The following is a 23,166-nucleotide window of genomic DNA, read 5'->3' as shown; positions in this document are numbered from 1 at the left end:
CAGTAGATTATGTCTAAAATGAAAGTGAACATCTGAGAAAAAAACGTGCTGAGAGAAAATACATGTCTGTATATAAGATGCAATTATTAAATGTTTCGGTCAAAATTTATATTTTATGCACTTCAATTACATAACAAATTTCCATCCATTTAGATTACGTAGTTTTAACATAAAAGAAATCAATAAATGTAATGTGATTCACATGCCTCAACCAGCATAACATTACCACTAAAACATCAAGGGTCAAGAGCCCAACAAAAGGAAACACTAATCTCCTTTATGGTGATTTCAAATTAAACAATATATATATATATCAATAAGAGTTTCTCTAGACGTCTGGCTACTAACGAGAAGCTGTTTTAGGAGTTGTTTAATCAGATCTTGAGAGATTTAATGACTTTTATTTCAGTTGATTTCAACTTCGTCTGTGTCTGAAGTCAGTTGTAGTGCTTGTGTATCTTTTTTCTTCAGTGATTCTGCTTGTTAACAGCAGCTGTTCATCAATTATACTCAATCATAAGATAATTATCTCCTTAACTCCAGCACTGCTTCAGTTCTACTTTAACACTTTGAAGTGTGGAAACACATGATCAATGAGCAGCACCTGTTTCATTCAGGTATGACGGATGCATAAGAGTCATTGAGTTTATTGATTTATTTTATGTTAAAACTATGTAATCTAAATGCATGGAAATTTGTTATGTAATTGCATTACATAAAATTTAAATTTGGACCAAAACATTTTTTGAGTGCAGCTCTTAAAGCTATCTTAAAGGGATAATTCACCCAAATATTTAATTTCTGTCACTATTTACTCACTCACATGTTGTCCCAAAAGTGTATTAATTTCTTTCTTGTGCTGAACACAAAAGAAAATATTTTGAAGAATGTGGGTAACCAAACAGTTGCTGGTCTACACTGAACTTGAATACTATGAAAGTCACAGTGGACAGGCAAGTGTTTGGTCTTCCACATTCTTCAAAATATCATTTATGTCTAGCAGAAGAAATATACTCATTAATGTTTAAAACAACTTTGGAGTGAGTAAATTGTGGGAGAAAAATTATTTTGGGGTGAATTATTCCTTTAAAGTTAATATAACAACAAATCACAAAGAGAAAAATCACTCACTACTCTTGACTGAAAATCAACCTATATAGTGTTTTATTCTTATATTTGTTCATTCAGTTGAATGCTCCTGCTAAATGCACCTATTGTACCTGACAATTAAACACAGTTTTTTTAATTTGTATATTATGTGTATTTTTAATGTGTATTTTTGTTGTCAGTTCTTTATAACAAAGTTGCAAAATAGTAAAACAAAGAAACAAAAAATCTGAAATTTTAAATCAGTTCATCTACAGAGGAAGCAGCGTACCTGATAAGATATGAGATAACAGAGAGCAGCCAGATCCAGCACGGTCCTCCACTGCTGCGCCCCGTCCTGGGCTCTCTTCAGCAGCAGTGTCCCGGCGTACAGGTACAGGTGCGCCCTCATCTCCGTGAACACCTCCGCCAGCTCATCCGTCCTGTTTGTAGCTGTGTTCTTCAGATCCTGCATGGCACAGTCAAAACTGCACCGCAACAAAGACCACGACGGCCGTGAGCGACACCAACATTAACATGGCATCCAGTCAGTGCAGGACATTAAAAAAAATTATTTTGATTGTTTTACAGCCATCTGCATTTCAGAAATAGCATGAAAATAGACAATATCAATGGTTTTTTAACAGCATGGAGATATGAGTGCATGAGTTGCATATCTGTTGCATAATCTAATGTTTTTTCTCCGGCAAAATAATTAAATTCTTGCCAAAAAACATCTGTACAATATATACGGCTATATGCAAACATGATGTTGACACATCAAACAAGTGAAATGCCTCTTCATGGAACCGCCGAGCATTATCCCTACATTAAAGAGAAAATTAATGGCTCATAATATGCAGCTTTTTGTGAGTTTGGAATCAGTGAAAATTGCAAGATAGTCTAACACGGATTCACATGGTCAAATCATGGACCTGCAGCGCTTCTGTGAACAGAGAAAACAGAATAAAACTTTATAGGCTACTATAAATTGAATATATTTCAATTAAATCATTAACAGATTAACAAAAAAAATGTGGAGAGTTTTGGATAATTGTAACACATTCTGAATTACAAGGAAAGGAAAGGAAATTGAGATGGCAGAAAGCCATTTTCTTTATGTTGCAAAAGCAGTTATAGAGTTTTTAATTATGTTTTGCTTCTAACTGTATGACCAACCAGTGTGGCCATAAATTAGTGTTGGGAAAACAATGCAGTGATCGTGTCTGTGTCTCACAAGCACATACTGTACCACATATCTCTGCTAACTTAAAGGGTACATAACATACACAGTTTCACCTAATCTCATGTTAATCTTGAGTACCTATAGCGAAGTACTGCATACTTCATATATCCAAAAAGTCTTTAGATTCCCTTCGAGGGAGCATCGAACTGCGTCGAACGTTGCCTCTGAAGTATGAATGAAACTATGCCAATCTTGATTGGTGTTGCGTCATGACTTAATGTGTGATGGCAATTGTAGAAGCTATAAAAAGTACGCCGGCACACAACGAGTTCTGTAAATTGTGGAACAAAGTACACTTATCTCGCGTGTCCAACCCCCCTGTGCTAACTATAATAATATCTTTGGGGGGCGAGAGAACGGTTATGGGATGCTGCCTCGGATGGAACAGCCGCTTACAAAGCACCTATTTAGCCCCCGAGTCTGCATCATCCCTAAGACCCCCAGTGCTGCCCACTGAGCCGTGCTGATACATCTACGTTAGTGGGCAGGTTTTATATGGCTGCGGGCCGGGCTGGTGCTAGTCTGCATATACTGGTAGTATTGCAAGCGTACCAGGCCAAACTTCTTAACAATATTGATTAGGGTGAGGGTCCAACTCCGGGAGTTATGGCGGAGTTGAGGAAGGTTCGCCTTCTGGCCTGTTCGGCGACTAGGTAAGTATAATGTCATCGTCGACAGGTTTCAGGAGGCGCAGAATAATCTGCAGCCTTCAGTCAATACCTCCCTCGCCACTCAAAGCCTAAGAGGCCTGCCCCAAATGGGCAGCCGCAGCCATCCGCCAGCTCCTCCGCCTACAGACAGGCGCAAAAAGGGCGCGTTGCTTCTAGAGCCCCCCCTCAGGCCCTAAGCCTGGTGACCTGAGGGCTGTCCTGCAGGCAAAGAAAGGCTTCAACAAAGAAGTCCTAGCCAACGGCCCCACCCTTGGGGGAGCGATCGAGGTCACCTCCTCCGTGGAGCCCACAGCAAATCTATGTCGACTTCCCGCCTTCAAGTGCGCTTCAGGACGCATCGGTCTCCAGCGAACGTGCCCTGCACTGTCCGCCCCACAGGCTTGCGGCCAGGCAGCATTCATGTCCACACATCGAAAATCGTTTTCGGTCTAACCCTGCCGGAGAATCCGCTTCAGAGGGCCAAGAACGAATCCCGATTAATACCCGAGGCCAGCCTCGAGAGGCTGGTCCCCTTAGTAGAGTAATTAGATGCATGAAAAAATCTCATGAATATTTCTCCTTGGGCTCTGCGCACCACTCAAACCCAGAGCAGAGTCAGGTGTTGGAGCAAGAAGTAAACTCTCTGCTGGTAAAGGAGGTTATAGAATGTATTCCTCCTCCAGACAGGGAGTCCGGGCTCTACAGCCGCTACTTCTTAGTTCCCAAGAAGGATGGGGGGTTGCGTCCAATAATAGATCTCAGGCACTTGAATTGGTGTCTGAGGAGGTTCAGGTTCAAGATGCTCACTATTCCCATCATCGTGAACCAAATTCAATCCAAGGATTGGTTTGTCACGATAGATCTGAAGGACGCATACAGTACTTCCACATTTCTATCCTTCCATCTCACAGGAAGTTCCTGAGGTTCGCCTTCGGGGGCGAGGCGTACCAATATCTGGTTCTTCCGTTTGGCCTAGCTCTCTCCCCTCGCACATTTACAAAATGTATGGATGCAGCTCTAGCACCGCTGAGGCTTCAGGGTCTCATGGTTCTCAATTAAATCGACGACTAGTTGATTCTAGCCCAGTCACAAGAGCTGGCAGTTTGGCATTGAGATGTTGTCCTTGCCCACATCCAGAGCCTAGGGTTGAGACTCAACATGAAAAAGAGTGTGTTGGCATCAGCCCAGAGAACCACGTTCCTGGGAGTGGTGTGGGATTCGGTCACGGTGCGAGCAAAATTGTCTCCTGCATGGATCGAATCCATCCTGGCCACGGTGACCAGGATAAAGCTAAAATGCAGTGGTAGTTGAAAACCAAGGGGGTTCTCCACGAGGGGAAACCCATTTCGCATGATCAGGGTTACGCGCAGGTGCCTTCTTTCCCTATCTATGTGGAAGAGACCTTGGTTTCTGTCCCAAGGTCCCTTGCTGGGAGCGTCATGTCACTGGAAAGCCGTCTCGACAGACGCCTCCCTCACGGGCTGGGCCGCGGTCATGGACGGCCGCTTTACGAGAGGTCTATGGCAGGACCATCGTTCCTCCTGGCATTTAAACTGCCTGGAAATGTTGGTGGTGTTCCGAGCTCTGATGAGGTTTCTGCCGGATCTTAAAGGTCATCACATCCTTGTGAGGATGAACAATATGTCGGTGGTGGCCTATATAAACCATCAAGGGGGTCTGAGATCTAACCCTCTATGCAGACTGGTGCATCAGATCCTCTTGTGGTCCGAGGGGATATTGTTGTCTCTCAGAGCAACATACATCCCAGGGAATCAGAATCAGGGAGCAGACATCCTATTGAGGCAGGGGCTGAGGCCCGGGCAATGGAGACTCCATCCCAAGGTGGTGGAGTCAATATATCAGAGGTTCGGCCCAGTGGAAGTGGATCTATTTGGGTCTCAAGAGACGACTCACTGTCCATTGTGGTTCTCCTTCACACATCCAGCCCCACTGGGGTTGGATGCCATGGTACAGACATGGCCGAGGCTCAATACTTCACCCTCGGCCCGAACTATGAAAACAGTGGGTCTGGCCCCTGAGGGGGCACAGTACCGAGAGACTGGCCTGTCAGCAGGAGTAGTGGAGACCATACTCAGCTCTAGAGCTCCCTCCACGAGGAAATTGTACTGCCTTTAAATAGAATGTTTTCACGGTTTGGTGCAGAGAGCGTAAGATGGACCCAGTTAACTGCCCAATGGCTTCAGTGCTGGAGTTCCTCCAAGATCGCTTCTCAGCTGGTCTTAACCCATCCACTCTCAAGGTGTACGTGGCTGCCATTTTGGCTTTCCACGCTCCTCTGAGTGATGGGCCTCTGGGGAGACAGCAGTTGGTCGTACGTTTCTTCCGTGGGGCTTGAAGGATGAGACCTGTGGCTTGTACCAGGGTTCCCACTTGGGACTTGGCAGTGGTTCTCGGAGGGTTGGTTGAGGCCCCCTTTGAACCGCTGGAGTCGCCTGAGGCCAAGAACCTTTCCCTTAAGGTGGCTTTCTTGTTGGCCATTACTTCTCTGAGGAGGGTAGGAGATCTCAAGGCACTCTCTATATCTGACGGGTTCCTGGAGTTTGCTCCAGGTGACATCAAAGCCATCCTACTTCCTAGGCCAGGCTATTTGCCCAAGGTGCCGTCTAATGTGGCACGGCCTACGGTTCTGCAGGCTTTTCATCCTCCACCTCACATGACGGCGGATGAGGAGAGACTTCACCTGCTCTGCCCTGTCAGAGCTCTGAAAATATATATCCAGAGCTCCTCCTCATGGCGGAAGTCAGACCAGTTATTAGTTTGTTTCGGGTCGCCCAAGAAGGTGCTTCCTGCTTCCAAACAGACCATTAGCAACTGGATTGTCCAAGCTATATCTTTGGCCTGCTAGGTGCGCAATTTGCATTCACCTCTGGCCGTGAGGGCTCATTCTACCAGAGGCATGGCGTCCTCTAGAGCCCTCCTCTCAGGGGCCCCCATCCAGGAGGTCTGCGATGCAGCGGGACGGGCCACCCCTCACACTTTTATTAGATTTTACAGCCTGGACAGTCCATCGACACCTGGCACCCTTGTGCTCTTGTCCTAAGTGTGCCTGTGCACAGCTTCACACTAGGACAGGCAGGGATCGTTGTGGCATAGTGAGTACTCGTTCCTCCAAAGTGTCGTTCGAAGCAGTTCGATGTTCCCTCAAAGGGGAACATCTCGGGTTACGACTGTAACCCTTGTTCCCCAAGAAGGGGAACAAGAACTGCATCCCTTCACCACACCTCCCCCTGCCTGGGAGCGCTTGCTTCATCACAGAAGTTGTCTCTATTGTGTGCCGGCGTTCTGTTTATAGCTTCCGCATATGCTGTCACACATTACGTCATGACGCAACACCAATCAAGATTGGCTCAGTTTCATTCATACTTCAGAGGCGCTATGCTGAGGGACTTCCCCCAAAGTGTCGTTTGACACAGTTCTCGTTCCCCTTCTCGGGGAACAAGGGTTACAGTCGTAAATGTTTAATGTTTAAATATCAAAACGAGGCACAGTTGTTTTTATATCGTTGTATTTCTGAAGGAAGACTTGCATGTTATATGCCTGATAGCAGCGTATGAGCATACCAGCTCTGCTTTGTTTACAGCTGTTACTGAGGAAACCTCTATTTCTGGTGCTTTATGTCTATGCTTTAAAACATCTCCTGTTGGCAAAGAATGAATTTGCATTTTCATTAAGTCCTCCTGATCCACGCAGCATACATATTTAGTTTGTTATCAAAAATATCTACTCTAGAGGGACTTGACTGTTGTTATTGATTCTATTTGGAGTCTACCGGATGTTAAGTTAGGTCCACAAAAGCGCTTACGCGCATTAACGTTTGTTTATGTTGATGCCGTTGAAACCAGAAACATTCAAATACCAATTCTGCTTGGAAAATGATAAAAATGATAATTTTAATTTATTATTATTATTATTATTATTATTATTATTTTAGTTTGAAACCCTGCTTTATGCAACTGTCCAGTATTAGTATTGGTATCAGAATCGGCCAATAGTTGTTTGTGAAATTAGGTATCATATCGACCAAAAAAAATCCTATTTCATAATAATATCATTGTTTCAGTCAATAACTTCAGTCCTCCCAAACTACTTTGTGCTGTGCTAGCGGTCAATTATGTGTGTGTGTGTGTGTGTGTGTGTGTGCGTGTGTGTGTGTGTGTGTTTGTGTGTACCTCCAGAGGGCAGCGGTGCTCTCTTCACAGTCCTTCAGTGTCAGCGTCAGTCTCACTCGGCTGCACTGAGCCAGCAGCAGCTCTTTGTGAAACTTGCGTGACGCCTGTTCGTTCGACGACACACTCGGCTGACACAGGTACTCCTGAAATAAAGCAGAGAGAAGCGCTAGGGATTACACAGATCAGAAGAGAGTCAGATTATCAGGAACATTACCCCCCATGAGCCACTGAAACCTTTCATGATGAACAAACTGAAAACGAAACAACCTTCTTACTCAAAGAGCATTTACAGAAAAAAACAAGTCACGATGTCAGGACACCCCCCCCCCCCCCCCAAAAAAACAACAACAAACAAAACAAAAACAATGATCGAATTTACAATATACACGTCAAGGAAAGCGATTCAGTGCATTCATTCACAGCGAGGAACTCTCACTGATATCTTGTATGTCTAGCAAACACATCTGAGCTTTACTATATTTGATGAGCTCTACATGTGCAGGTTGATCAATGTTTATATGTGAATACACATTGTTGATCATATCACATGATCAGATTAAACCACATGGATCACTGTCATAAAATGTCTCTACAGACTTTTTGAAGCATCAAAGTTTTGCTTAAGTGATATTTAAATGGAGGTTTAATTTAGATTACATCTTTCTGAAGACAGACAAAAGTCTTATGGGTAATCAATTTTGGGTGAACTATCCCTTTTAACTCTTTAAGACCTGAAGGCATTGGTTTTCAGCGGGAGATACACAATTAATGGCTCATAACTCCAAAACTGTAGAATGGAGAGACAGAAGGTAGGTATCAGTTGATAAAATCAACTGGAGGGGGGGGGGGGGGGGGGGGGGGGGTAATTTAAATTTGGATATTCTTGTGCTGAGAAAAAGGTGAAGAAATATGTAAGAAAAAAAATTGTTCTTAAGGATAAAAAAATTAAAAATTCTTCCTTGATATTTACTACGGAAAAGAATAAGATAGGAGAAACTCTTTTTATATTGGTGATGTTCACCCACATATGGATTATATTTGATTTACATTTTTGGTGATACATGAAATAATCAAAAGTTACAGCATGTGGGATCAAGGTAGCCTTTTTCTTATACCTAAATTGTTGTTTTCTTAGTGTCTTATACATATTCTATAGTTTCACTCAAGTTTAGTTAAAGGCCCAAACAATTATGCTGGTTTTATTCTACTAAGTGAGATCTTTCCAGTGGCATGTGACACAGCTTTTTAAAAACGCTCTCCAAAGTGGATAAATCTGAAAATGCAATTTTCGCGTTGTAGTGTGGACTCTGAAAACGGAGGCTTTTGAAAACAATGATGCAAGTTTAGTCATGTGACGCATATTATATGCTTTCACACTATTGCTGTAGATGTGTTACTTTGTACACTCTTCATATGTCAGTCCTGCAAAGATGAAAGCAATGAGCATAACTTGGGGGTGAAGTCTTCACTCACTGTACAGAGGAATCCCTCTGGACAATAAATCTGCTCCCCTGTTCATTTTTCCTAGAACATGCATCACGCACAATGACAGGAGGTTCCTGCTGCTCCACATAATCCGTTCTTTCGCTAACAAGTGAAGCTTGTGAGAACGCACTGCTCCCTGTCTGTTTATGTAGGCGATCACCATTGTATTGTCTGTCCTGACCAATACATGATGATTCTTGAGAAAATGCACACAATTTCTCAGAGCTAGTAACACTGTCATTAGTTCTAGAAAATGTATGTACTTCTCTTTCAGTGCCAGAGACCAAACTCCCCTCACTGTTCTGCCCTCGAACACTGCCCCCCAGCCCATGAGAGATGCATTTGTTGTCACCACTTTTCTCAATAGTACAGGACCCAGAGGACATCCTGTCCTGAGAAAAGACAGGGCTCTCCAATGACAGAGAGCGCTCATGCATTCTGGTGAGATGCTCACTCTGTGGCTGAGACATCTCGTGGGGCGAATGCCCTGTGATGCTGTCCAGTTCTGAAAATCCCACATTCTCAGCAGTCCCAGGGGAACCCCTGACACTGTAGAGATCATCAGACCCAGTAGTCAAAGACACATTCTGAAAGAGACTAAACTACCTTGTTGAAAGTGGGAGAGGCAAGTGAGAAATGTTTTGATGCACTCTTCTGATGGGAACGATGGAAACCTCACTGAATTCAACCTGAGACCCAAGAAGACTATTTCCTTTGAAGGAGTTAGACAACTCTTTGTTTGGTATATCTTGAAACCTAATCTCTCCAGATGTGTCACTAGTGTGTGTGTGTATCGCTCTCTGCTTTATGCGGAGATGGCACGCAGATTAGCAGATCGTCCAGATAAGATGAAACTCTGACTCCTCCGTTCCTTAACAGTGTCAGAGCCACTTCCACACATTTGGTAAATACCATGGGTGCCAAAGCCACGCCAAAGGGGATCCTCATATACTCGTATGCTGTGCCCTGATAAGTGAACCTCAGATATTTCCTGTGAGCAGGAAAAATATCTATGTGATATATCTATGTAAATATTCATCCTTGAGGTCCAATGAGGTGAACCAATCCCCTTGACGAATACACTGACACAAAGTTCTGAGCGCCATTTCCTCGAATAACTCCGCTTGATAGGCTGTAAGGAGGGACGTCACATTCAAAGCACATACGGCCAGGGCAGAAGATTTATAAATCTTTTTAAAAACGGAGGCGGCGAAACGCTCTGTTTTCCATGGCAAGGAGGCCCCAGTTGAAGAGAGCACTGCCCTGCAGCTCGGATTCAAATGATTTGACACAGATGATTCTGAAGGGGGAGGATCTGCCATCCCCAAAACTTCTATTCACTGGACATCTAGCCTCGAGAAGCCCCTAACAGGTACTTGGTAGGAAAAAGGCTCCCAAAACCTCTTCATTTCAGCCACACAAGCCAGGATGGTTGGAATAAATTGCCTCACAGGAGGGAGATGTGACGGAAGTCTATTTCCGTCATACAAGTCTCTTTCAGCTCCTTTATCTGCTGATGTAGGCCGACCACCGTGGCTGGGTGCAACATCATCCTGGGAGGATTGGTGCCATCTGCCTTGGAACACCCAGGCTTGTATGGGACTCAACCTCTCTCTAGTGTTCACCTAAATGCTTCTGGCAGACTATTGCCTATGTGGCAAGGCCTAGTTTTACCTTATTTTGTTACAAAGACATTTTAAATCACACATTCAACAGGACACCTACCACAGGGACAATGGCTGAGAGGTCCTTAAAGGGCTAGTGCCATCCTCTGGGAGTCATAGACTAAGGGGGGGACTATGTGACACTGTCACACAAAGACACATGTTTTTACCGCTCAATATATATTAGGATGGTTTTATGTATACAGTATTGTTCAAAATAATAGCAGTACAATGTGACTAACCAGAATAATCAAGGTTTTTCGTATATTTTTTTATTGCTACGTGGCAAACAAGTTACCAGTAGGTTCAGTAGATTCTCAGAAAACAAATGAGACCCAGCATTCATGATATGCACGCTCTTAAGGCTGTGCAATTGGGCAATTAGTTGAATTAGTTGAAAGGGATGTGTTCAAAAAAATAGCAGTGTGGCATTCAATCACTGAGGTCATCAATTTTGTGAAGAAACAGGTGTGAATCAGGTGGCCCCTATTTAAGGATGAAGCCAACACTTGTTGAACATGCATTTGAAAGCTGAGGAAAATGGGTCGTTCAAGACATTGTTCAGAAGAACAGCGTACTTTGATTAAAAAGTTGATTAGAGAGGGGAAAACCTATAAAGAGGTGCAAAAAATGATAGGCTGTTCAGCTAAAATGATCTCCAATGCCTTAAAATGGAGAGCAAAACCAGAGAGACGTGGAAGAAAACGGAAGACAACCATCAAAATGGATAGAAGAATAACCAGAATGGCAAAGGCTCAGCCAATGATCACCTCCAGGATGATCAAAGACAGTCTGGAGTTACCTGTAAGTACTGTGACAGTTAGAAGACGTCTGTGTGAAGCTAATCTATTTTCAAGAAGTCCCTCTGTTAAAAAAAAGGCATGTGCAGAAGAGGTTACAATTTGCCAAAGAACACATCAACTGGCCTAAAGAGAAATGGAGGAACATTTTGTGGACTGATGAGAGTAAAATTGTTCTTTTTGGGTCCAAGGGCCACAGGCAGTTTGTGAGACGACCCCCAAACTCTGAATTCAAGCCACAGTACACAGTGAAGACAGTGAAGCATGGAGGTGCAAGCATCATGATATGGGCATGTTTCTCCTACTATGGTGTTGGGCCTATTTATCGCATACCAGGGATCATGGATCAGTTTGCATATGTTAAAATACTTGAAGAGGTCATGTTGCCCTATGCTGAAGAGGACATGCCCTTGAAATGGTTGTTTCAACAAGACAATGACCCAAAACACACTAGTAAACGGGCAAAGTCTTGGTTCCAAACCAACAAAATTAATGTTATGGAGTGGCCAGCCCAATCTCCAGACCTTAATCCAATTGAGAACTTGTGGGGTGATATCAAAAATGCTGTTTCTGAAGCAAAACCAAGAAATGTGAATGAATTGTGGAATGTTGTTAAAGAATCATGGAGTGGAATAACAGCTGAGAGGTGCCACAAGTTGGTTGACTCCATGCCACACAGATGTCAAGCAGTTTTAAAAAACTGTGGTCATACAACTAAATATTAGTTTAGTGATTCACAGGATTGCTAAATCCCAGAAAAAAAAAAAGTGTTTGTACAAAATAGTTTTGAGTTTGTACAGTCAAAGGTAGACACTGCTATTTTTTTGAACACACCCCTTTCAACTAATTGCCCAATTGCACAGCCTTAAGAGCGTGCATATCATGAATGCTGGGTCTCATTTGTTTTCTGACAATCTACTGAACCTACTGGTAACTTGTTTGCCACGTAGCAATAACAAATATACTAAAAACCTTGATTATTCTGGTTAGTCACATTGTACTGCTATTATTTTGAACAATACTGTATATAATTGAGTTTTAATGGTTTTACATGTTGTATTAGCCATTTTAATCATCTTAATTATTTTAGTGTGTGTATGTCTTTAACTGTAAATAGGTCGACCTGTAATGTGATCAGTCACATGACAGGAATAAGGAACTAGACCAGGCATTACAGAATGTAAAATAATAGAGCACAAAAAAATGCTATGTAGAACAGTACAGAGTAGCACAAATCTATTCAACATTTATATAAAAAATATGAAAACAATGTTTATAAAACATATAAAATAAAATAAATAAAATATGTAAATACGAGCACATAAATAGATTAAACATAGTTAATAAAGTACTACTAAAATAAAATCTCTTAACAGCCGGGCTTTAGAAAATTTGCATTTTTCCAATGCACTATTAAACAAAATTAACTTGTTTTTGAAAGCTTCAAAGATGGGAGACATTTTCAAAAACCGACATTTATGAATAAAAAATTTTGCCAATAAAAGAAGATTATTATTTCCAAATTCTGTATATTTATCATCCAACTGAAAACCATATTTGATAATATCAAAAGCTAGAACTGGAAAAAAAAGTTTTACAGGCTAACCAATTCTGGAGAGTTGACCAAAACAATTTGGTGTGAGCGCATGAAAAGAAGAGATGTTCCACCGTTTCAGTTTGAGAATGACAGAAAGTACATGTATTAATACCGATATTGAATCTATTGTGTAGGAAATCATTTGAAGGATAAATGTCATTCAGTAATTTAAAGTGAATTTCCTTAACTTTCGGTGAGACTGGATAAGAGAGATAACTAGTTCTTATCTTTGAAATGGTTTTCGGAGTGAAATTCTTGAGAAGAAAATGCCTCTTTAGTTGAGCTGGAAAGTAAGTAGCTGTAAGGAGAGACCTTAACAATTTGTTATTAAATTTTTTTGTCAACAAATTGGACACCATCAAAAGACAGACTAGGTACTTGTACTACAGGTGATATATACAGTAATGTCCCTTTAATTAACTGAATTAGTGCTGAAGGGATAGCCTTAATTATTTTGTTATATTTGGTTCTAGAACATAAAATGTTGTATTTAACAATAAATTCATTATGTCCTAGTAGGTTACCACTGCAGTCAAATAAATGTAACAGTGACCACACTCCCTGATCCATCCAGTCTTTATAATAAATTGACTTTCTATTAATCAAAATGTATCTGTTGTTCCATATTGAAGTTGTATGTAGCGAAAAGTTATGTTTGTATAACATCTTCCAGTATTGGAGAGGCTGTTTATGAAAATCAGCCAATTTGAGGGGTAATTTAGAAATATCAAAATCACATTTAAGTAAAAAATCTATTCCGCCAACACTCTCAAAGATCATCTTGGGGAAAGAAAACCAAAAACCATTACTATTTTTCAAAAAAGACTGCAGCCATTTGAGTTTAATGGTACCGTTCATTGATTCAAAATCAATCACATTTAAGCCTCCATCTTGAAGAGATTTCACTATATCGTTTTTCCTAATGTAATGATATTTATTTTTCCAAATAAAATTGTAATGATTTTGATTAATTTTTTTCATCATATTGTCTGACCACGGTACACAATATGAAGGGTAAATAAGTCTGGAAAGACTTTCCATTTTAGTTAAAAGAATGCGTCCAAAAATAGAAAGATCCTTCGGATGCCAGCTATTCAAAATAGTTTTAGATTTGGTCACATTATTTTCAATGTTCAGATGTTCTCTTGAATTTTTTACTTTGGAAATTCTAATTCCTAAATACTTAACTTCAGTTTTGATCGGAATATTAGCTACAACCACTTGTGACTGGTCATGAATAGTTAAAACTTCACATTTATTTTTATTCACATTCAAACCCGAGGCTTTTGAGAATAGCGAAATCTCAGACAAGCCATGAGGAATTTGTGAAAAGTCTTTTAGGAAAAGAGTGGTGTCGTCTGCTAGCTGACTAATGATCAAAGAAGTTCCCATCACAGTCAAAGGTTTTATATTTTGATTATGTTTTAAGAAAATTGCCAAAAGCTCAGCAACTATAATGAAGAGTAGCGCTGATGTGGGGCATCCTTGACGAATACCTCTTTTAATCATAAAACGTTGTGTAGTCCCAAATGGCCAGGATATTGAGCTATTGATGTCGTAATAGAGGGTAGAAATTAATTTCAAAAATTTATCGCCAAATCCAAAATATTTCAGAACTTATAAAATAAAAGGATGTGTTCAACAGTATCAAACGCTTTGTAGAAATCTAAAAAGAGAATAGCTCTGTCATCTTTAATGAGGTGATTATAATCTAGTAGATCCAATACAAGTCTAATATTGTTAAAAATAGATCGATTTTTTTAGAAAACCTGATTGTGTCTCACTGATTACTTGCAGTAAAACCTCCTTTAATCTGTCTGCTATAACATGAGAGAGTATCTTATAATCAGTGTTTAGCAAAGTAATTGGACGTAAATTATCTACAATCCTCTTATCTTTCCCTGCTTTTGGAATAAGAATAATAAGACCCTGCTTCATTGTGGATGTCAACATCTCATTATTAATAACGTTGTTTATGGCTTTAAATAGAAAGTCTCTTAAGTCCTCCCAGAAAAATTTGTAAAAAGCAGCAGTTAAACAATCCTGACCAGGAGCTTTACCAGTTTTTATTTTCTTAATCACTCAATGGCAAATTCTCTGATCTTATATTTTAAATATTCCCATCTGTTCATGTATGTACCAATACTGACATCAATATAAATCTTTTTAATCAAACCCTTAACAGTGCTTACAAATTCGTCACAGTTCAAAAGATCTGCATTCAATTTCCAATAATCCTTTTTGAAAGTTGGTTTGTTTTCAGGACTCAACTGCAGGACTAAAACACTGTGATCAGTTAAAGGAGCTGTAGAAATAGAAATATCAGCTGCAGTTAAATATATCTGAAGTACCTAACCACAAATCAATTCTGGACTTATAATTCCCATTTGGTTTTATCCAAGAGAATTGAGTGGACTGTAAATTTCTTTCCCTCCACAGGTCGATTAAGCTATTATAATTTAAGAAATCAAAGATTATTGGATTCCACTGATTAACATTGTGTCTGGGAGGACTTCTATCAAGCCATTCATTGGACACTAGATTAAAATCCCCACCTAATAAGATGTTACTGGTATGGTATTGCTGTTTTAATTCAAATAAAACATCAGATATTTTCTCTAGCATGTTCTTATTTTGAGAGGGTAAAACATATCCATAAACATTAACCAAAATCAAATAAGAACCTTCAATATTTAGCACTACTGCCAACCAGTGACCGGGCTCATCACTCTGAGAAGTCACCACATTTCCTGGACATCCATTAAGACAAATAGCCATCCCGGCGGAATAATTAGTATAAGACACCTCTAACTTATATTCTTAAAATCAATCCAACCCTCTTATCTATTTTAGACCAAAGGAGAAAAAAAAAATCTTATGAAGAATAATCCGTTTTGTGAAACTATCACATTTAAATCTCTTCAGTTATCCGCATGAATGCGACGGCCGTCAATATAACCGTAGGCACCTCTGTAGTATGCTTTTTGTCCCGTGTTTCTGGCCTGAGAAATCTTTGGCCAAAGTTTCTCTCTTTCAAGGCGATCTTCCTTGGACAGGTTTTCAGCAAAATGGATGCCTTCCGTTTTACAGATGGATGATTCCTTGGACTTTCTCCATATTCCGTCACGATGTAGGCGTCTGGTGAATTGGACACTCACCTGACGATTCCTCCCGTCTTCATGTCTTCCAAGCCGGTGCACTGTGTCCACAGAGTGCTCCATAACATCTGCCCATTCGGGAGCGATCCTACCGAGGATTTTGACGACAGCATTTCTAATATCTTCTCTCATGACCTCCTTCAATCCTTTAATCCTTAAATTCCATCTCCGGGAGTAACGATCCTTCTCTCTCGCTTTCTCTTTCAGCATATCAACTTCTTTAGGCAGGAGAAGGGCCTCATTCTCCAAGCCAGCTATCTTTCCTTTGCATTCTTGTACTTCCCCAGCTTGAAATTCTAGAGACTTTGCCAGACTTGGTATCATCACAGAGTTGTCGGTAAGCTTTTTGTTTAAATCCGCCATCTTGTCATCTTGTTGATCGAATCTTATGTGAAGAGCTTGAACGGCATTCAATATATCAGTTGCAGTTGGACTCTGGTGCTCTCCTTTCGTAGGAGTTAGAGGTGGAGAATCAGACGTATCCTCAAAACTCCTCTTTCCTCCGCTGCCATTCTCCGTCTCCATATCTGACCCGCAGTAATCATGTTCAGCAGGGGATAGGGAATTCCCCTCCGTTTCTTCTTCATTTGGCCTCTTGTCGTTTTTGTCTTTCTTTTTTTGTTCCTTTGGCATTTTGTAAAACCACCGTCACGTTTGGAGGGTATCGCAGTTCAATTACCACTTAGAGGTATCTTTAGCACCAGACCTTCGGCGAGTGTGACTACTCAGTACGCCATCTTGCCGGAACCCACTAGACCAGAATAAAGCAGGCAGCATGGCAAACAGACCGGGTCTTTGACTGATCACTGCTGCTGGATTGAGGAGTTACTTTCCAGGACTTGCCATTCCAGCATCTCACTTTTATTGGATTATCACTTCTTTGGATTGTATACTGTATAGGCCACACGGTGGACACTTTTACATTGGAACTTAAAACACGCTGGATTTCTTAAGGACTGTTTTAAGGGTATGGAAATGAAAGACTCTCTGCTTTTAACAGCCTAGGATTTCTAGTTTTATTGTGTTGTTTTAAGTTCATTGTGAATATTGTAAATACACCATTTATTCATTATACGTCTTTTTGTTTTTTGTTGTCATTCTACATCTTTTTAAAATGCTTATTTTATCTCACACAGTTTAAACTGATCCCATTTTATATTAATGTAATTCGGCCGATAAGGACGATCGTTACAAAAGGTGGAGCTATATTCAAATGCGTGTTTTTAATATGCATGTTATTGTGTGTGGAGAGCTACGCTGGGTGTGGATATATTGAATGCTCTGTGGAGAGACACTTCCCCACTCTCCCAGGGTGTTTCAGTGACCTAGAGTGGTTATGGGGAATGTCCCTTCCTGTGTTAAAGGCAAACTATGTAAGTTTTCCCCATTAGAGGCTTAAGGCAAAGTTTGATGACGTTTTGAATGAGGATCTTCATAGATGATAATTAATTAAAAATTGTATTACCTGTACCTTCCACAGTAATTCAACCACCAAATAATATATACAGAGAAAGTGAGAAATGTCTTACTTGCATCATAAGTACATCTGCACTTTGTTTATGATGAGAGAATTTGCTTGAGAGCTGAATTCAGTTAAAAAACTCATCTGAACACCTGATTGGCCATTGCAGTCCCAAGCTCAACAGACTTGTGTATGATTGGTTATAATGCACATAACTGTAAAACACTTAAAAGGCTTAAAAAGAATCATGGCACAACATTAGCAGATCTAAATTTAATGCTGCAGTCAACACTTCCTCTTCATTTTCACTTTATGTGCGACAGCCATAATGGAATAAGTTTTAGTGTACAGCAGCATTTGTGTGTTGCCAAAGTGTGTACAAGTGGAAATATGATGGGATATGAGGATATTATGTCATTGATAGATAACATTGACCAGGGACAAGATATCATTTTAAATGGGAATGTCTCTGGATTTACAAATCCTCTGGAACTTTTGGGATAAAGCAAGTACACAACTGGATGCAATATTTCACACAGTGCAATTCGTTTTTGGATATTTTATTATGAAAATTTTACAAATGTTGCCTTTATGGGTTCAGGAGTGGGCTGCGTCCCAGGCTTCTGGGTATATTTAAATGGGCAGTCCTTGGGTTTGGGCTAAGTAGACTCCTTTTAGGCCCCTCTGGGGTCGAAGCCCACACCGGTGCAGTTTGTTACGTCAGTGGATGTAAACGGGATTTCATAGGGGTGAACGTGTATTTGGGTTGTGCTTTGCTCTCCTTGCTCTGTTCTCTTTCCTTATTACCACAGGTTCTCAAACCAGCTGTACTCAATCTATGGCTGACTGACGTGATTGGAGGGTGAAGGGGAGGAGCCAGGATATAAACCGGAGTGGATCTGTTGAGAGCGGAGAGAGAGACTTTGGTGGCCAGGATTGATTCCTCCTCCTGTCAGCTCAGATCACATTGTTGATTTGTATGCTTATACAGTTGTTGATTTGTTCTGGAGTAAGTGAGCTCAGGACGTGTTGTAAGTGTTCTTAAGTTGAATAGAGAACTGAATCTGTATTGTTTAATTCCTTTCTTATTTCATGTCAAGTCTGTTATTTCTTACTTATCCTGATTTGGGGAATGTAGGGGGAGGGTGCCATTTTTGTTTGTATTCTTCCTTTTCTCCTGTTTATGGTGAGCTAGGGAGAGAGGGAAGATTGATGTTCTTTATTTTTCCGGGATTATCTTGTTCTAGGTAATTTAAGGTTTTTGGGCTAGTTAGTTTAAGTTTGTTTGTTATTTTGGCCGAGCTCTCCCCCGAAGTTATTATTTATTAAACTGTTTGGTTGTTATCTTGTTTGTGATTTTGTTATTCTTTATATCTTTCAAACTATAAAGATATTATTTGGATTTGTTGTTGTGTGATCTCTGGGACAGGAGGTTGGGTTATCCTGGAACTCTCTCCAAGGGTTAATATTATTTAATTTTAAGTAGTTTCTTTTTTTTTTACTTTGTTACTAACTCCCCAACCCTAGATGGGTAGTTATGTAACAAATGGGGGCTCGTCCGAGATAAATTGTGTTAATGGTCTTAATAACTTGGAGATGTGTCTCTTGTTATAGAATCCGGTATGAGGTACAGTTCAACTCCCTTGCTTTGGTGAGTGCTCATTTCTCTAAGTCTTTGCTTGGAAGTCTTTGAATTTTGTGGGAGGGACAGAAGCATTAAGATATGGATTTTGATTTGGTAAAATTCTCTCTTAACCCTACCACAGAGGTTTATAATCGTTGTAGGAAGAAAGATTTAATTCTTATAGCTGATTTTTTTCACGTTGCTGTACCGAAAGAGTCCACTAAACAGGCTATTAAAGAAAATCTTTTTGGCCAGTTGGTTTCTGCTGGTATTTTGCCTGATGAATCCGAGACACCTGAAGAGGAGTCCGAAGTTACGGAGCCTTCTGAGGTTTTGCTCAAACCAGATGTTTCTGGCGTTGAAACACATGATGGAAGTAAATTGGCTGTTAAATTGAAAGAGTTAGAGCTATTGATCAAGAAACAAGAGTGTGAGGCAGGGTTAATTAAACTGCGTGTTGTGCAAGCAGAAACCGATCGTGTAGTTACATTACGTCAATTAGAGTTACAGAGAGATCAAACGGCAAGTAAATCAATTCCAGTTCCTCGTGCTGAACCTCTTTCAGATGCGACCACATCGGTAAGTCAGTCGAGTTCGGTTGAGCACCCTGACTTTGACGTGAGTAGATACGTAAAGCTTGTTCCTCCTTTTAGGGAGGCGGAAGTCGACTCGTATTTCATTGCCTTTGAACGTATAGCAGTGAAATTAAGATGGCCTAAGGATATGTGGGCATTATTGTTGCAGTGCAACTTGTCAGGGAAAGCCCAAGAAGTATGTGCGGCATTGCCTGTAGATCAGTCACTTGATTATGAGATCGTTAAAGTGGCAGTGTTAAAGGCATATGAATTAGTCCCGGAGGCATATCGTCAAAAATTTAGGTCTCATTCAAAGTCTTTCAAGCAAACCTGTGTAGAATTTGCACGAGAGAAGCGAGTACTTTTTGAAAAGTGGTGTTTAGCGAGTCGAGTTGTAGATGTTGAGCAACTCCAGGAGTTATTGCTATTAGAGGAGTTCAAGAATTGTATGCCGGAGGCTGTTGTAATATATTTAAATGAACAAAAGGTCAGTTCTCTTTTTGATGCCGCGGTATTAGCGGATGAATTTGTTTTGACACACCGAACACGCCCTGAGAGAACTAATCATCCCATAGGTAGTATTGTGAGGGAAGAATCTCGTGTTTTTCCTCCGATGCCCAGGCCAGGGAAAAGTGTGAAGCCAGCCCGTCAGTTTACTTCGGGGCGGACAGTTGAGAATAGGGTTTGTTTTTTTTTGTTTAGATCCCGGCCATTTAATTTCTGATTGTAAGGCCTGGAAGCAGAAAATGTCTGGTAAAGCTAAACATGTGGCTATTGCCCAATCTGCCTATGAATCGGAGTCCACCTATGGACCGTTTATTCTGCCTGGTACTGTATCATTTAGTAATGATTCAGAAATGAAACCAGTTTTGATTCTGCGAGATACAGGGTCGGCTCAGTCCTTTGTGTGCGAGGATGTTTTGCCCTTTTCAGATGAGTCATATAACGGTAGAAATGTACTTGTGCGAGGTATCGAGATGGGATGTGTGAATGTTCCACTTCATAGTGTTTATTTAAAGTCTGATCTGGTTACAGGAGCTGTTGAGCTGGGTGTGCGCCCCAAAATTCCTGTGGATGGGGTTAGTATAATCTTGGGGAATGACCTTGCTGGAGCTAACGTTTTCCCTTGCCCCGTGGTGGCTAATCGACCTGTCACCAGCATCCAGCCTGACCTGTCTGTTCAGTTTCCTTCAGTGTTTCCTGCTTGTGTGGTAACAAGGTCGCAATTGAAGAAGTTTAACGATGTAATGGACCTTTCAGACACTTTTCTTGGTACTGATGTGGAACCTAGAAAAGATCCTGTAGTTGTGGCATCTGAAATAAAGTCTAGTTCAGAAACTTTGACATCGGAGGGGGTTTCTTTACCTGTGGGTCGAGATCAGTTATCCCTAGCCCAGAAGTCTGATCCTACATTGCAAAATTGTTGTGAGATGGCCGTTAATGTTAATGAGATCTGTGACTTAGATACATCATATTTTTGGGATGATGGGGTTCTCATGCGGAAATGGAAGCCTCCACATTCTGATGCGGTGGAATGGCGGGTGAGATATCAGATTGTTTTACCATCAGGGTATCGGTTACACGTTTTGAAATTGGCTCATGACCATCCTCTTTCTGGACATTTGGGGGTCACAAAAACGTTTCAGCGTGTTTCAAAGTATTATTTCTGGCCGGGATTAAAATCTACGGTATCTGATTTCTGCCGTTCGTGTGACGTATGTCAACGTGCAGGGAAACCGAATCAAAAGATTCCTTTAGCTCCTTTGTGTCCGATTCCTGTGCTCTCTGAACCTTTTGAAAGGTTGGTAATTGACTGTGTGGGTCCACTGCCCAAATCGAAAACCGGGTATCAGTATATTCTAACAGTTATGTGCTGCGCAACGCGATATGCTGAAGCTATTCCGCTGCGCTCCATTAAAGCTCCTCTAGTCGTAAAAGAGTTGGTGAAGTTCTGTACTACTTTTGGTTTGCCTAGAACAATTCAGTCTGACCAGGGATCAAACTTCACCTCGAAAGTATTTGCACAGATGCTCGCTGAGTTGGGAGTAACCCATAAAATGTCTAGTGCTTACCACCCAGAGTCGCAGGGAGCTCTTGAAAGGTTCCATCAGACATTGAAGTCTATGCTCCGTGCCTTCTGTGTGGAGACAGGAAAAGATTGGGTAGACGGTTTGCCGTTGTTGATGTTCGCTATACGAGAGTCGGTTCAGGAGTCTTTGGGTTTTAGTCCCGTTGAACTTGTGTTTGGGCACACTGTTCGCGGGCCATTAAAGCTCTTGAGTGAGCAGTTGCTAAGAAAATCTAGTTCACCTGTGTCAGTGCTTGAGTATGTAAGTTATTTTCGTGAACGTTTACATCAGGCATGTACTTTCGCTAAAACTCATCTGGCTGGTGTGCAGTCTAAAATGAAGAAGCGCTTTGATCAGAAAAGTTTATCGCGTCACTTCTGTGTTGGAGAGTCCGTTCTCGTTCTACTTCCTATCCCTGAGACTATGTTTCAAGCCAAATTCTTTGGTCCTTATGTGATAGAGAAAAAATTGAGTGAGACGGATTATGTTGTGAGTACACCAGATCGAAGACGTAAGAGTCGGGTCTGTCATATCAACATGCTTAAGGCCTATCATGTGCGAGATGTGACACAGTCTCCCTCATCAATGCTTGCGGCCCCTATCCTTGTAAACTCTGAGCAGGATCCTGAGGATGGTGTGGCAGGTGATTTTCAAGGGTTTGGGGTACGTCTGGAAAACTCAGTTGTTTTGAGTAGTATAGATTCTCGTCTTGAACATTTATTACCCAACCAAAGAGATGACGTGGTGTGTGTAATACGAAAATATCCCTCTCTTTTTTCTGATGTTCCTGGGAGAACTACAGTGTTGTGCCATGATATAGACGTGGGTGCTGCTTTGCCCATTAAACAACACCCATATCGACTAAATCCATTGAAACGAGTAGCGATGAAAAATGAGATTGACTATTTGTTGACAAATGGGTTGGCTGTCCATAGTCAAAGTCCATGGAGTTCTCCATGTTTGTTGGTCCAGAAACCAGACACCACTTTCCGTTTTTGTACGGATTACCGTAAGGTTAACAGTGTTACGAAGGCAGATTCTTTTCCTTTACCCCGAATTGAAGACTGTGTTGATCGAATCGGTTCTGCTAGGTATGTTACCAAATTAGATCTGCTCAAGGGGTATTGGCAAGTCCCTTTGACTGCTCGGGCTAGTGAAATATCTGCGTTTGTCACTCCTGACAACTTTCTGCAATATACTGTGATGGCGTTCGGTATGCGGAATGCCCCAGCGACTTTCCAGCGGCTGATGCAGAAAGTTTTGTCAGGAGTGCCAAATTGCGAAGCATATCTAGATGACCTAGTAATTTATTCAAACAGCTGGGAGGAACATGTGAACCAATTGGACCTAGTGTTCAATCGCCTCGCCAAAGCTTCTTTAACTTTGAATCTGTCAAAGTGCGAATTTGCAAAGGCAGTGATTACATACCTGGGTAAAATGGTAGGTCAGGGGCACGTGAAGCCTGTGGTGGCCAAAGTGAGTGCAATTCGTGATTTTCCTACTCCTGTAAATAAAAGAGAACTTAGGAGGTTTTTGGGAATGGCCGGATACTACCGTGGA

At 41.2% G+C, this 23,166-nt stretch overlaps 1 protein-coding gene across 22 annotated transcripts in view; it reads right to left on the bottom strand.

Annotated features, from left to right (window-relative positions):
• ranbp2 (RAN binding protein 2) overlaps positions 1–23,166 on the bottom strand; it is a 231,696-nt gene that overhangs the window by 151,944 nt on the left and 56,586 nt on the right. For 17 of the 22 annotated variants that reach the window (XM_052564565.1, XM_052564564.1, XM_052564554.1 and 14 more), the window contains exons 6-7: positions 7,173–7,315; positions 1,379–1,574 (exon numbers count right to left, since the gene is read on the bottom strand). The exons of 4 other annotated variants lie outside the window; for them this stretch is intronic. In XM_052564565.1, the coding sequence (XP_052420525.1) occupies positions 1,379–1,574; positions 7,173–7,315 (339 nt within the window). The remainder of the gene's footprint in view (positions 1–1,378; positions 1,575–7,172; positions 7,316–23,166) is intronic. One more of the 22 variants, XM_052564559.1, reaches the window with a different exon arrangement.

This window comes from Carassius gibelio, chromosome B9 (genome assembly GCF_023724105.1).
Source record: "Carassius gibelio isolate Cgi1373 ecotype wild population from Czech Republic chromosome B9, carGib1.2-hapl.c, whole genome shotgun sequence".
NCBI lineage: Eukaryota > Metazoa > Chordata > Actinopteri > Cypriniformes > Cyprinidae > Carassius > Carassius gibelio.
Note: the sequence above shows the minus strand (reverse complement) of the source record. Positions and strands in the feature narration are given on the sequence as shown.